Genomic DNA, 15,277 nt, shown 5'->3' on the forward strand with positions numbered 1-15,277 from the left:
TTATAAAATACATTTTAGAATACATTAATTTCATAAATCTATTTCTAAAACTAGAGAGAAATCCTACAGGAGCGCAATAGTGATGGTTCTCAAAGTCTATATTAGGCTTGGCCCGCTAAAGTCAGTTCATGCCTGTTTCTTAGAACTGCTACGTCCTCATTCACCGCGTGGCCCAGTGTGGCCATCTCATTGGCTAACGACATTGCCAGTTATGTTGCCATGTCTGTGTTTGAACGTAAAGCAATTCGTCCGACCTGCAAGTGAAGTGACTAGTGGAGGCCTAGCTAGCTTATATACATTTATAGACGATGAAAGTAGCAATATCATAACGCAACTTGAACTTGTAATCAGTATTATTTGGTTGTTTTCACGATGATCATAGAAAATGTGGAAGCTTTAAAGTCGTGGCTGGCAAAACTACTGGAGCCAATGTAAGTGATGAATTGAAATGACATTTCGCTAACTACTGTAGCTTGCACGAGTTAGCGCACTCGCTAGCTACGCCACCGCTAGCTTGTTATGTGGCAATAAAAATAAAATGCAGCGTTTGTTTGGTATATTATAGTATGTTGCACATTATGCACATCGGATTTGTGGAGCAAATGGTAGCTAGACTAATCCGATTAGAACATTTATAGGTGTGTGATTTGTGTTGTCGCTGCCACAATGCCAGTTAGCTGGTCAGCTGGAAAGCTAGCTTCCTTAACCCACGTAAGCTAGTTGACTTGGCTAGTTCGTACAATCTAGAAAGCTAACGTCGTTATCTTGTTTAGTTAACTCAAATAACAACATCGTACCAATCATTGTGGATTGTTGATTTGACTAATGGCTGCTCAGTAAGTGTGTCATGTATGTATAACTTCTTGAGAATTTAACAAGCTGTTGGACTCATGCTGTCATAGCTACTTATAAATATAAATCCAGTGTCAGTAGCTAAGGTAGCTTAGCTAACTGCTGTACCCTAGACTTAAGTGATAGCAGTGACGACTAGCTTTTAGCCCACAAACTCACAAGGCGGTTTGGAAGCTTGCCATACAAGTTGATATTAATACAGTAGACGTTTCGTGTGTGTTGTTATTGGTCGTTGCACGAAATTTGTGTCTAACCTGCTGCCTCAATATTCTGTCCATACCTCTCACGTATAAGAAGCTAACCAAAATAGGAGTAAGCCATAATGGTGTATTCCTACCTTCTCCTTGTTTCGCCTTCAAAATACAAGCCGCTCGTGTAAAGTAACACAAAATGGACAAAAACATCTAAACATTACAAATGTATTTATTTATGCTAGTTGTTGTAATGTTGTTGAGCAATTATACATTCAAATTGTTTAACTAACTGCAACTCCATGTATTACTTCACAAAATTGCATTGACAGCATACTAATATACACTGAGTATTGAACATTGTATTGGACTTGCAGACAGTGGTGTACACATTAAAGGGGGTATCAACTTACTTGGTGACACGCACAGAATACAACTGTGAAGAGTTTATTAAAATATTAGCATCCTGGCGCTCATAATTGCTTGCCACAATGAGAAGTGTCAGCTACAGATTGTGCTCCCATGAAGGGGGATGTCCGCTTTGTGACACAGAACCGTGAAGAGTTTACACACACTTTAGTGTTTACGCTCTTATTATAGGTCTTTAAATAGTTGTCACAATGTGCTCAATCTATAGCATAGGCTGCACCGTCCAATATGAATATGTCATACTCATTATGGGTACAAATCCTTATTGTGGCTAGACCCATGGAAAGAACTAAGAAGCCAATTTCACAGTGTAAGCTGATAACCCTTGTATATGTGTATTAGTATGCTGTCATTGCAGTTGTACAGTTTAATACATCCACAGTGGAATTTCAAAAAACTTTATAGGAGAAGGTAGTAATCCACTTTTCCAGGTTACTCCTATTGTGGCTGTCTTAAAAATAAATGTCTTATTATTAATTCTTAAATATTTGTCTAGTGCGCAACCTGTTCAGAGTATTAGATTGTTTGTTTGCTTTTGTAGATGCGATGCTGACCCCTCAGCTTTGGCCAACTATGTTGTGGCTTTGGTAAAGAAAGACAAACCTGAGAAAGAGCTGAAAGCACTCTGTGCTGATCAACTGGATGTCTTCTTACAAAAAGGTGGGTTGCATAACCCCTCAGATGTTTTGTTTTTCTCCTCACTGACTTTGAATTATGTAAAAATGGACTTGATGGTATGAGAAATGTTTATAAAAATATAATGCCTTGATGCTTGCCCACTTGCAGAAACCACCGGTTTTGTTGATAAGCTCTTTGAATGTTTGACAACCAAAAACTACTTGGGGAATCCACCTGGTAAGGAAGTTCCCAAAGAGGAGCCCAAACCAGCTGTGCTAAAACTGGAGGTTTTGGAGGTAAAACCATTTGTTGGGTTACTTGTAGTCTATATATATTATATATAAATATTGTCACGTTTATAATTGTGATGTAGCTAAATAACTATTGTTGCTTTTTTAAGGCTGAAAATATAGAAGAGGATAGGGGAGATATCAGGAGAAGGAGAAGTCCACTAAGAAACCGCCCCGACTTTAACGAATCAAGGTAAGGTTGATACCTACACAACCAAATTATTCTACACATTCAGGGCTCAACGTAATTTTATTTTGCCGTGGGGCCTGTGGGTTTGATACCTACTGGCCCCAAAACATTATTACTCTCCCTCTTTCCAAAAGTTGTAATTAATCAGTGTTACAACATATAATCAAATACTTTTGTTACTTAACATGTTTAATCCTTTATTAAATGCATTCTGCATATATGAAAGAAAAATATATATATTTTTCATCAAATTTCTAATTATAAAAATGTATTAAAAGATAACAGTCAACAAAACATTTGACAAGGTGAAATGCTGGTCCATTACTAGGTAGGTGGTTATTATAAGTTGTGCAGTCACCCAAAGGGCATCTGCATTTAAATTCCTGCCCAGTACAGTGAAGGGCCCTGAAGATGAATTGTCAGCCACCCGCTTGGCTGTCATGCAGACCAGGTGCTGTTTGCTATTGGCATGGCTGGTCAGAGACTGTTTGCAAAAGTTGTCAGTGCCTTTGTAAAAACACCCGCGTTTGTCCGCTCTAGCCAGGAACGACAGACGACACAGTACGTCTGAGTTCCATCCAAGTAAAAAAAAAAAAGGTAAAAAATATTTGTGCCTTCTTCACTTGAGTGACTTGAGTATTTTTTTTTTTTATTGAAAAACAATACCAGACAAGTGGGTGTTACATCACTGCTCAATGCTTGACTGGCCAACAGCTTGGCCGACAAGGTAGTTATTTGTGCGTGTGCCAGATTATGAAACGATTTATTATTTTGTCAATCACAATTATTTTTTTAAGTGGCCCAATTGGGACAATGTCTTGATAGTCTTATTGGTCCCAACTTGACTTTTTACTGGCCCGGGGCCATCTGACCATCGTTATTGTCGAGCCTCGACATTCCTCGTGCTCTTTATTTCGCTGCCTTAAAACTCAATAACCTTTTTTCTTACAGATCTAATTTAAGTAAAGCAAGAACAATTATACAACCGTATTGTAGTTACTAAGAAGTTGATCAGGTATTGATTGCGTATGTTTTCACACGCCAGAGTTTTCACACACCTTTCTTAGCCAATACAGATTTATAGCCTTTTCTATTGATTTTTATAATTGCTCAGTAAATTTCGGTGGGAATCAGGAATGAATAGCAAGTTTTCGAACCTCGTCTCAGCCACTGCAGCCACGTGTGTAGTTTAGCTACAGTGGTATTCTGCCCCTCTTTGCTTTCTCAGAGGTTTTCTTATTTTTTGAATTTGTAATTGCTAACTTTTTTGCCATCAGTCTACACACAAGTTCCCATAATGACAAAGCAAAAACAAATTTTTCGGAATTTGTGGCGAGTTATTGAGAGAGAAAAGAAATCAGAAATATCTCCTGAGCACAACTATTTAGACCCTTTATTTAGTACTTTGTAGTGTGATGAAACCAGGAATACCCTGCTGACAATCCCTTTGGGTCCTCGGTCAACCCAGGCGAATTTGCATAGTCCACGATGCTGTAAGACGCCTGGTGGCTGGCGGCCCAGTCAAGGCTTGAACCTGGACTGTGGTGGTCCACTTGGTGCTACAAAAGGGCGTCTTGGACCGCTGCATCAAATTGGAGGATCGTCATTACATGCAGCTGCTGCAACCCTGCTGGCTGGCACCATAGTTTGGAAAGAAGGAAGACTGTAAAACCAGATCTAGTCCCAACCCGCTTTTCTGTCTGCAAGAAGTTTACAGAACAATATGGCAAAGACGTTTATGAATTGTGTGATATTACGAACTACTCACAACATTGAGGGAAACCTTCTGTATTTTAGTATATTCTTGTGGTAGCGTCATGTAGTAATTATCTTTGTTATCGGCGGAGACCGGGAGTTTGTCAGGAAAATCTTTTGAAAACCTAGCCCTCAAATCGCTTTTTTCCTAAAATGCCAAAGACACCATGGCTTTCTAATAGGTGTCAAGTTTTCCTAAGCGATCCAATCTATGGTCTTGACTTAAGTTGGCTTGACAGTCAAATATTTGTTCTTGTATATTGCTGTTCAATAATTCCTAAACAATTTACTAGTCTTAAACAATTTTTTTGACAATGATGGACAGCTGTTCTCCCGATTTACCTGTGATGAGTTTGGAGCATACTTCAGGCATAGATGATTTTATATTTGTATATATAGTGTGATATCACAATTTTAAAGGATAATTCACACATATTATTACAAAATGCGATGTTGCTTTCCCTGCCCTGCAGCAGGGTATAGATTTGATTTCACAGCAATCTATGCTTTGGTTTATGTTTCTTCACTGGTTCCAAATGTTATATCATCTGTGGCACAAAGGAATTTTGCTTCACAATCAATCTGCTTTCAGATGAATCGGATGTGATAAATTCTAATATTGTTTGCATTTGTAAACTGTTCATTAAAATGGATATCACATTTGACGTTCCACAAGGTTCACTTTACTCCTTGGCAGCGTTATTAGAAAGCACTTCATAAATATTTACTGCTATGTGGACAATACACAACTTTTTAGCCCCAATGATAAATTATTCAATTTATGGTTCTACATCCTTAAATGGCTTATAACTTCCTTTAACTCAACCAGGACGACTGAAATCAACGCCCGAACAAAATCTGATGCACATTGTAAAGCACAAACACTGAAGACAAAGCAGTGTGAAAAACCTTGTTTGCTTTTTAGAATTTGGCCTTAATGAAGAAAATTATTTTAAATGATTAACAGCTGTAATGGCTGCCAAAGGTTCCTCCCCCCAAGTATTAACTCTCGAGTGTGAAAACTGACACGATCTCGATTTCAAATGAAACATGAATCAACCGGAAAACGTTAACGTCCTTTAACTTTAGGAAAGTGTATTAAATTATGTAGATAAAAACAATAATAATTAGAGTCCTGTTTTTAACGGTGTTGTCATAGTAACGCCACGGTAACGTGACTTGACCGCCTCACCCCACAGGGGCCGCGAGGACCGCAGGCGGGACGACCGCAAACGGCGAGACGCCGACCGCCACGGCAACCACGGCAACCACGGCACCGACTCCCACCGGGAGCGACACGACCGGCGCAGAGGCGGCTCCCGTGGCCGCGGCAGCTACAGCCGGAGCAGGAGTCGGAGCGGTAGCCGGGACCAGAGCAGGGACAAGGAGCACGCCCGGGGGAGAGGTGAGGGCCGCGTGCACCCGTGTCTCCGGATAGGAGGCTGTTTCGTCGAGGCCGTTGAGGTTCACTGTCGTTCTGCAACCTTTTTGGGGTTCAAGCTCCGCCATTTTGTGTTTGTGTGTGTTTTACAGACTACAGGTCAAAGTTTGAAGTGGAGCGGAAAGAGCCGGAGAGTCTCAACCCCTCCTCTGGGTCCCTGGGCGCCGCCCAGCAGCACCCCCCGCCGCTACTACCCACCCCCCAGCAGCCCCCGTTCCCCTCCTCCGGGAGCCAAGCCGTCCCTAGCTCTGTTACCGCGGTAACACCCGCTCACCTACCCGACAGCACTACAGAGAGCTGGTCCAACTACTACTCCAACCACAGGGAGGGCAAGACGTACAACAAGACGGCTTCAGTCAAGCACCGCTGCCGCGACTACGACGGTAAGGACCTGCTGAAACGGTATCCGGTCCGAGGTTGCATCTTATTAACTGAGGTGTTCCAGAGGTTTTGTGGATTTGCACTGAATCTGGCAACAATATCAGGGTCCTAGTTTTGTCAGGTAAGTCATTGGGAATAGGTTATTTTTTGCAAGTGCGACCTGTTGGGTAGCTAAACATCTGTTACTTTCTCGTTGAATGAAATGTGTAAGACTCAAAAACATCCTAAATAAGTTTAAATGTAATGTACATGTAAAATTGTGTTGTCTGTTGAAGCCTTTTGATTGTCTTGTTCTTTAGGATTCGTATGTTGTTTGCCTGTTCAGCTCACATGATTACCAAAAGTTTCCTGTCAAAAACAAGTCACTTTATTGATGGATATAGTGCTGTTTGTTGTGTAGTAATCCACTCCTCCTTGGGGTGTTTTGCTGGTTTAAAGCACCACTAATGACCCAGGTTGAACCTTCTTCCCCTCAGGGTGAAGATCAGGAGTAAATCTGCTTCTCCAATGGGATTCTGTTTATATTTATCCTACAACACAACAGACATTTCTTTTTTTACTTCAGCCAGCCTTGAACATCCTTTAGTTTACATTTCTTTTTTTACTTCAACCAGCCTTGAACATCCTTTAGTTTACATTTCTTTTTTTTACTTCAGCCAGCCTTGAACATCCTTTAGTTTACATTTCTTTTTTTTACTTCAGCCAGCCTTGAACATCCTTTAGTTTACATTTCTTTTTTTACTTCAGCCAGCCTTGAACATCCTTTTAGTTTACATTTCTTGCGGAAACAATTTCTTGTAATGCGTCGTCCTACAACAATGTAATGTGTGATGATGTGTGGGTTGTGTGTCTTTCGCAGAGAAAGGTTTCTGCGTACGCGGCGACCTCTGTCCCTTTGACCACGGCAATGACCCTCTGATCGTGGACGACGTCACACTGCCCGCCATGATACCGTTTCCCCCGCCGGGAATGCCGCCCCCGGCCCGGATGACCATGCCACCCATGACCGAGCCGCCCCCCTCCATCCGAATGCCCATGCCCCCCCATGGCCAGCCGCCCCCGCCGGGTATTTTCCCCATGCCGCCACCCCAAGGTGAGGAATGACCCCCTCCGATGTTTGTCCGTTGAGGCTGACGTCATTGAGTATAAAGAGCTTTCCGTTTGTGCCCGGCCTATCTGTTCCACGCCGTGAGGACCGTTTGTTGTGTGTCGTAAACGTTCACTTCATGGCTGTGGTTGTCGTTTTGTTCTGAACTTCACTTCTTACCTTCTACTTGTCTGCATGTCTGTACCAAGTGGAAGTAAATGCCCAGTGTTTTGGTATTAGTATTAGCTGGGTTCAGTTTGGAATTGTATCTCCCATAGGGTCCCCATTAATACCAACAACTGGGATAGAAACTCCCAACCACTCAGGGACCAGTTCCGCCAACTCTCTGGGACCGCCTGGAGTGGGACCTCCTCCTCCACAACCACCACCTCCTCCCTCCTCCTCTTCTGTCTCTCTTCACCCCCAATATTCCCAGTCAGAATGTAAGCAGCTATGCCTTTCTCAATTAGCTTTGCAGCGTTGTTCTTTAATAAGCATAGCTCTCATATTCTGTCTATTTGAAGTCCGGTTGGTTTGAAACCGTATATGCTGATTGGCTCGAAGACAGTGTGTATGAGACCGGTCACCACGGGTACTGATTGCGTTGGTTGCCAGTTTTAAAATGGCACGGAGACTCCTCAGGGGTTTGTGGTATATGGCCGATGTATTATGAGTGAGGGCTGGTCTTCTGCTCTGAGCTGCGCTGTGTTGCCATTCTCAAATCCTCCTTTTTTATTTCTTAAACCGGTACAGTTTATTATAGTGTATATTGTGTCATAGACTTCTAACTCTTCACTCCAGTTGAACCAAATTGTTTTTGTTTATTTTGACTGTAAATGGGGAAGGATCCAGCCAATCTGTTGTTTGAAAGGGTTTATGGTTGCGTGGTTTAACCTGATTGACGTGTTGCAAAACATATTCTTTTTGAGTGGTGGTGTGTGTGTTGCAGCCTGGTCTGCCTCATCTAGTCTTGTTTCTTTTTAGGGTGCAGTAAGTCATTTTGACCAGAGGGGAGCACTGTTTAGGAGCAATGTCCACTGTTGATGTGAGCGTTCGATATGTGGGAACTCTACCAGAGTAAATGCTATAAAATGCAGTGTAAAATGGTCTCTTTGGATTTGCTCTGGGTTTCTGGATGCTTTAGTTGAGTGCATGCATTATAACCGTAAGACATTGCGTATTACTTTGCAAAAGCCGACCGTATAATAGAGACCTAAACTATATCCATGCTTAGATTAACCTTACCTACCGACAAACACACACTGTTAGAATAGCTGTTGTTTATTAGATACATATTCTAATGTGTGTTTCCTGTCCCTTGTAATTGACAGATAATTACGACCCAGAGGGCTACAACCCTGAGTCTCCGGGCATCACTGCACCCGGCCGGCCCCAGTACCGACAGTTCATCCCCCGCATCCAAACCCAGAGGCCCAACCTGATCGGGCTCACCTCTGGGGAGGGCCAGGGGTTCAGAGGTACCACATGTGGGTCTGTTCTGTCCCATTTTCACGTGGATGTTTTGATTAAGGCATCCTCAGATGAACGATTTGTGCTAGCGTTAAGTAATTCACTTGGAGGATTTTTATGTAATTTAGCAGATGCTCTCATCCAGTGAGTGCTTGATTTTCATACGTTTTTTTAAAATTAATAGACAACATGATCGTAAGAACTCTTGTTTGGAGAAAGACAAGGATGTCAGAAAATAAGCCCTGCAGAGTCATGATCAGTCCACTTATCCTCAATGTCCCCGAGGTTCCAGGCTCTAGTCCTGACCTCACGACTGACCGCATCTTTTTCCCCGTCCCAGCGGCTAACATAGTGATCCAGACGGAGCCGGCAGTCGCCAGTGTCCCCGGCGCTGTGTCTCGCTACAGCACCGCCGAGCAGGAGATCAGAAAGAGGCCCCTGGGGGCCACAGAGGGACCACCACCCAAAAAACCTTGGATGGACAAGTAAGATCACAGACGGCCAGGCCCACTGCAGATCTGCACAGTGCCTCTCCCGCCTCTAAACCAGATTAGAACAGTGCCTCTAAACCAGATTAGAACAGTGCCTCTCCCGCCTCTAAACCAGATTAGAACAGTTGGGGGAAAGTTTCCTCTGCCATTGTTGCAATACAGGCTTTTATTACACAAAATCTCACCATCTGGGTCTAGTTGTGGAAGGATGGACTGAATAAACTGCACTCTTAGAGGTGGTTGACTGCCAATTTAGCTCAAACACCTGTTAGCCTGTGTACTCTGAACTGTCAGAGGAAATCCCTTTTATAAATGACAATTAAAATCGTGATTAACGAAGTATGAAAGGGCAAAGAGGTTGGGAGAGTGTGTGAGGTGCTCAGGTTGTTCTGGTCATATCCATGTTATCAGTGTTGTGACTGTTTGATTAAGCACACGTGTGTGTCTGTGTGTCTGTGTGTGTGTGTCTGTGTGTGTGTGTCTGTGTCTGTGTGTGTGTGTCTGTGTGTGTGTGTGTGTGTGTGTCTGTGTCTGTGTCTGTGTCTGTGCTCTGAAAATGGTCTGTCCCTCCATGTTTTAACCTTACACTGTGCCCTGGATTCCAGGATGTCAAGGCTGACACTCGCGTCTCATTGTCTTTCAGACCAAACTACCAGGCCAACAACCAGGCCACCTTTCCTGGCAACAAGCTTCAACATGGGGGTTTCCCCAAGAAGAACCACTATGTTAACACTAAACTTGAAGTTCGCAAAATCCCGCGGGATCTCAACAACATCACCAAATTGAACGAGCACTTTAGCAAGTTTGGTACCATCGTCAATATTCAGGTAGGATCCGTTCAATAATTTTGGCTGTTGCACATTCTCTGGCTCAAAATGCACACCTGCCGATTAAAGATGTTAACCACCACAAGGGTTGGCCAGCCACGGACCCTAGTTGGATGTTGTAAACTACATTGTTGTAGGCCAGTGTTGCATTGATGCATGCTTGACCAGACTGCTAGCAACCTCCCATGTTGAAACACTTCAAAATATTATTGTATATTAAAAACCAAAATGTTCTAAGTCAAATAGCTGTCACCCCTCACTGTGACAATAATTGGTGTAATCCGGTGAGACAGTATGGCTCAAGTCAGAGAACAGAGACGCGCCATCATCCAGAGAAAGGTTTCCTAGGGCGGCATCTAAATGCTGTTAACCCCAGAATGGGAATCGGAAAAACACAGATCTTCTTGGCTTCCTCGCCCCTTCCCGAGCCACCCCTGACCAGTCCCCTCCTGCCCCGCCTCATGACAGGTGGTGTTTGGGGGCGACCCGGAGGCTGCTCTGATCCAGTACACGGCCAACGAGGAGGCGCGGAGGGCCATCTCCAGCACAGAGGCCGTGCTCAACAACCGCTTCATCCGTGTGTACTGGCACCGTGAGGCCACCGTCCCGCCGCCGCCGCAAGCGCAGAGCGCGGTTCCCAACCCGGGGGACGGACCCGGGCAGTGCTCTGTCATGGGCCAGCCGCACCCCAACGTCCACAAGGTGAACACGCCAGGATACGCCCAACATGGTCGTTCGCTCACCGGACCCTCCTCCAGGGTTTCTGAGGCTTTTTAGGTCCTGAGTTCCAGGTTAACAGCGTTTGTCCTTCTTGACTCTCCGTTTACAGCAGCACAGTCCCGGTGCCTACGTGCTGAATAATAAGACCGCGCCCAAGCATCGGCTGGGTGTCGGTGCTGTGGCCGGGGTCAAAGGGGAAGCCCAGCACCCCAGTGCGGACCCGGCAGGGGTAAGACACCGGCTCCTCCGCCGCGCTGGGGGTCTGCCTCGGTGCCGGCCTGCAGCTTGTTGTACGATGGCGTTGGATTGACAGTAATCTTAACGGTCTGCCTCCTCCTATCCTAGTCACTCCTCTCTACCTCCGGGGCTCTTCAGAAGGGGTCCTACGCCACCACAGTTCTCAAGGCGGTGTCCAAGTCACTCGGGAGGACCGCCAAAGCCATCGAGGCTCAGGAGGTCTTGAAGAAAAAGCAGGTGAGTTGTTTTTGCTGTCCGAAATTATTCCTGGGTCTCGTATGCGTTTGGCAAGCTTCTGATCCACGGGTCAAACAGTAATCAGTTGCTCTTGTTTCAGGAGACCTTTAAGTTGCAACAGGACATGATGAAGAAGAAGCAGGAGATGCTGGAGAAGCAGATTGAGTGTCACAAGGTAGGACTCACAGTTGATCTGCATGCCGTGATCCCTTTTAAATGTCACCTTCTAAACCAAATACACCAGGTTGTGTTGTCCTGGATATCCTGCATGTCTGGCTGAGATGAACCCCTCCCTCCCTCCCATGTGCTTCCTCCCTGTAGGCTCTGATCAATAGACTTGAAAAGAACAGGGCAACGTTGAAGCCAGAGGAGAGGGCCAACATTATGAAGACTCTGAATGATCTAAGAGGCAAGATCTCCCAGCTCAAGAACGAGATGAACCCAACCTCCCACTCCACAGCCAACACGGCTCAGTCCAAGACCAAGATAGACGTGAGTCTGCCTGCCAAATCTCCTGGGGCAGTGTTACTTAACCGAGCTGTCTCCGCCTTTAGAGGGTTTGCTGAGTCAATGCAAGTGCATGCATTGTGGAAGCCCTAAAATAATTTAAATGGCACTCTGTCTGATGTGCTCTCCTCTCCCTAAGGCACAGAAGGAGCTTCTGGACGCGGAGCTCGATTTCCACAAGAAGATGAGCTCTGGAGAGGACACCACCGACCTGAAGAGGAAACTGGGCCAGCTGCAGGTTGAGGTGGGTAGACCGGGCATCTCCCAAGTCCCCTCTTCACCACTGAAGACACGGGGGCCAGTTTACCAAAAGGGTCCTGAGGTGATACGTTAGTTGGTTGTTTTTCAAAAGTAACATACATTTTACTAGTATCTTTTAAAAATGTTTTTTTATCTTAAATTAATGGGGCAAAATGGGGCCTCTGGGTAAATGAGTGGCAGACTGGACAGGTGGTGACACTTGGACCATTGGTGAAAGGTTTAACCAGAGGACTGGTCTGAAGTAGGGCCTTGGATGTGAGATGGTGCTTTGCCCTGCAGCTGCTCTGTCTACTGCCAGTCACTGACTGTTGTCCTCTGTGTCGGAGGATCAGGCTCTAAACAAGGAATGCGTTTTTGTTAACAACACCCCTCTGCATGACTTTTACAGCCCCGTGTGCTTAAATTAGCCGCTGTGAAATATGCATAGCTTCACCCCCTTTCTGCACATTAACTGCAGGCACTTACCAAGCCCAAAGGACCCCCGCTAACGAATCGTACCGAAACACAGGTCCCGCGTTGATGCATCTGATGCCATTAAAGTTTGAGCTCGAGTTCCGTGTAGGAAAATAGAGGGTTGACAATTAGTGGGCGTGGGGGGGAGGGGAGAGAGAGGGTGTTGGCGCACCACAACCAAGCCTCCTGGTCCGTGTTCCCATGGACTCATGAAAGATGAATCCCTGGCCCGTGGGGACCCTTGTTCTAGGTAGGACTACATGTTCTTCCTGGATACTGACGCTGCTGCTTGCCACTGTCTGGTGAGGACCTCTCGGGTGGACCCGTCGCCGCCTCCTTGCAGTGGGAAGCTGTTCGGGTCGGGACGGCGCGGCGGCTGTCTGGCTTCCACATCTGGTGTCTCCTAGTGTTACCAGGTGGCCTCTTGTGTTATTAACGACAGCCGTCGACCCTGACCGTCTCTTGTTGGCTGTGTTCCTCCAGGCCTCGCGGTTGGGTCTGATACCGACCGGCCGAGGGAAAGCGGAGGATCCGGCGGGCGCGAGGGGCCGGGGCCGAGGGCGAGGAAGGGGCCGGGGCCGCGGGCTCCGCGGAGGAAGAGGAGGAGTCAACCACATGGTGGTGGACCACAGGCCACGGGCCATCGCCATCCTGGGAGTCACGCAGGAGGAGAAGGGGGAGCTGCTGCCTCACTTTGTGGTAAGGATGTCCAGACGGAGGACACGCGCGTCTCCATCACACGTCTCCGTCGGGAAAGGATGGAGACAGCCCGGGAGGTTTGACAGGGTTAATGTCCACCTCTTAAAACCCAGTGCGTTCTTAAGGAAGCCCTGCGTGGGGGAGTGGGTCATTGTTTGCAATAGTTGCAGCTAAAGGTGGGCAGCAACATTAGAGAGGGGGGGGCAACAGTTCGACCTCTCATCCTTTTAGGTTATTAATTCATGACATAGTGTTGCTCCGTCATTGAGGTTCTCTAGGTTTTGGCTTAGTCAGATCACAGTCCTTTTTTTAGGACACTGTATTAAACACGGCTCCCGCCAGATCTGTGTGGCTGCCATCTGGTCCTCATGGTGTTTCATGTTGTCTTCTTTGTCGCAGAAATTTGGTGAAATAGAAGAGCTCCGTGACCAAGATGCTACCAGCGTTGTCATGACATTCAAAAGCCGGAGTGAAGCGGAGAATGTATGTCTTATCAATCTTTCACTCTCGCGCACACACTCGGAAACATGTGAGGCAACTGTACTGTAACAACGAAAGGTTTAATTGCTTTTCACCCCTGTGATAATTTTTGCATTTATAGGCTGCGAACCAAGGAGCAAAGTTCAAAGGTCGTGTCCTACAAATTTCATGGTACAAGCCGAAGACGCCGTCTGTGTCTACAGAACCTGAGGAGGAGGAATCGAAGGAAGACGTAAATGCGGTATGTGGCTATACATGGGTGAGACCCATTCCTTCCCCATTTTGACCTCATTGCCTTTTACCACCATGTCATGTTAATAAATCATCACACGATCGACTTCATACGCTGATGAATGTTATTCATTTCTCTCCTCCAGGAAGAAGTCAGCCCCTACCTACTTATGGAAGAAGAGGAGGAAGACGACGATGAGGATGATGAGTACGAGAGTCGCTCATGGAGGCGATGAACGTCACACCTTTCCGTGCGATGGATTTTTATTTTTCGAGAAAATGAATTTGAGTCGATTCTAAATCCCTTTAGTTTTTTTTAGACCAGTTTCCAGTATTTTGAGACTGAAGGATTAAGGACATTGATATAAGAGAACTCCTATACTTAATGAGGCATGTAAGGCTTGAGAGGGCAGACTGTTTTGTATCTCTTCAAACATCTGAATAATTATTCAAATCTCACTTTTGCTGAGATAAAAAATCTAAACCGTTATAAATAGATGTATGTATGTTTCGATGTGGTTACCAGATAATAATCAGTAATGCACAACATTTGTGGCTACTGTCAATAGGTATTTTTATACATATTTAAGCTATGGTTTCCTCCTTTCCCTCTTTTAGCGAATGTTGTCTATAATTTTGAGGATCAAGGTCCTTAGTCCAGGGATGGCCTTGCTGTCTTAGATCTTGTCGTCTTGGTCTACAGCAGATATCACTGTTTACAGAAGGCATCAGCAGCCCCTGTTGAAAAGCCCTTGTGAATTCGATTCAGTCTTGGATATTTCCCTGAGTATTTTGTTGAGTAATTGTATAGTGCCACTTTATGTACATATGAACACCAAGGCGAATGTTACGCACTTTGAAATGGTAACAACAGTTCTCTCTTTTTTCCCAAGTCATCCAAGACCAAAGCCATCTTTGGATGTGGATCTAGTCATCTGTTGTTAAATGTGTTGGAAATCCTTAGACAATGGTGTTTGAATGTATACTGAAAATTTGATTTTATATATAATTTCGCCTTACATAATCAGCAGAAGGCTGAGTTTTTATGAGATTTGTGATTTTCTTTTGTACATTTTGTAAATGTTTGCAATAGGAACTACTTTGTTGATACTTTTTTTTCTTTCATTTTTAGTCATTGGAATGAATGTTGGAAGAGAGGTCCCATATTATTTTCAAGCAAGAGTACTTAATATCTCTGCCTGTTTAAGGTAGGATTGTGTTAAACCAACCCTTTTGGCATCACTTAACAAAACACATTCTTACAAGCTCATCTCTGCCAGGTTTTGCCTTTGAGGAAAGTGCATGGTTTTCAGAGCTCTATCAAATACCTAGTCATTTTTAACCGCTTCAGCGGTTCTCCACAAACACCTTCTGATCTTATTTTACGATAGCAACATTCAGCTGCAATTGATACATTTGATGTATACCAG

The 15,277-nt window shown here is 44.9% G+C and overlaps 1 protein-coding gene across 4 annotated transcripts; it reads left to right on the top strand.

Moving 5' to 3' along the window:
• Nucleotides 1–209: 209 nt before the first annotated feature.
• Nucleotides 210–15,002, top strand: rbm27 (RNA binding motif protein 27). 4 transcript variants are annotated; one of them, XM_010871101.5, is made up of 21 exons: nucleotides 210–431; nucleotides 2,014–2,132; nucleotides 2,259–2,386; nucleotides 2,491–2,573; nucleotides 5,525–5,730; nucleotides 5,859–6,149; nucleotides 7,007–7,240; nucleotides 7,513–7,677; nucleotides 8,566–8,712; nucleotides 9,045–9,189; nucleotides 9,839–10,022; nucleotides 10,491–10,724; nucleotides 10,852–10,971; nucleotides 11,088–11,216; nucleotides 11,317–11,391; nucleotides 11,538–11,708; nucleotides 11,869–11,967; nucleotides 12,921–13,136; nucleotides 13,536–13,619; nucleotides 13,738–13,857; nucleotides 13,994–15,002. In XM_010871101.5, exons 1-21 carry the CDS (start codon nucleotides 373–375, stop codon nucleotides 14,081–14,083), a joined length of 3,099 nt encoding a protein of 1,032 aa, XP_010869403.2. In that variant the 5' UTR covers nucleotides 210–372; the 3' UTR covers nucleotides 14,084–15,002. The 4 variants fall into 4 exon arrangements, with proteins under 4 accessions (XP_010869403.2, XP_010869402.2, XP_019903588.2 ...); XM_010871100.5 differs by having other exon boundaries at nucleotides 211–431; nucleotides 11,863–11,967; XM_020048029.3 differs by having other exon boundaries at nucleotides 211–431; nucleotides 11,320–11,391; nucleotides 11,863–11,967.
• Nucleotides 15,003–15,277: the final 275 nt, after the last annotated feature.

Source organism: Esox lucius, chromosome 7 (genome assembly GCF_011004845.1).
Source record: "Esox lucius isolate fEsoLuc1 chromosome 7, fEsoLuc1.pri, whole genome shotgun sequence".
Taxonomy (NCBI): Eukaryota; Metazoa; Chordata; class Actinopteri; order Esociformes; family Esocidae; genus Esox; species Esox lucius.

Bases quoted from the DNA above. Each gene is read 5' to 3' on its own strand.
- rbm27 (XM_010871100.5), top strand. From the start codon at position 373: ATGATCATAGAAAATGTGGAAGCTTTAAAGTCGTGGCTGGCAAAACTA. The intron at 11,709-11,862 runs GTGAGTCTGCCT...CCTCTCCCTAAG, and splicing joins AGTCCAAGACCAAGATAGAC to GCACAGAAGGAGCTTCTGGA. The intron at 13,620-13,737 runs GTATGTCTTATC...TTGCATTTATAG, and splicing joins GCCGGAGTGAAGCGGAGAAT to GCTGCGAACCAAGGAGCAAA.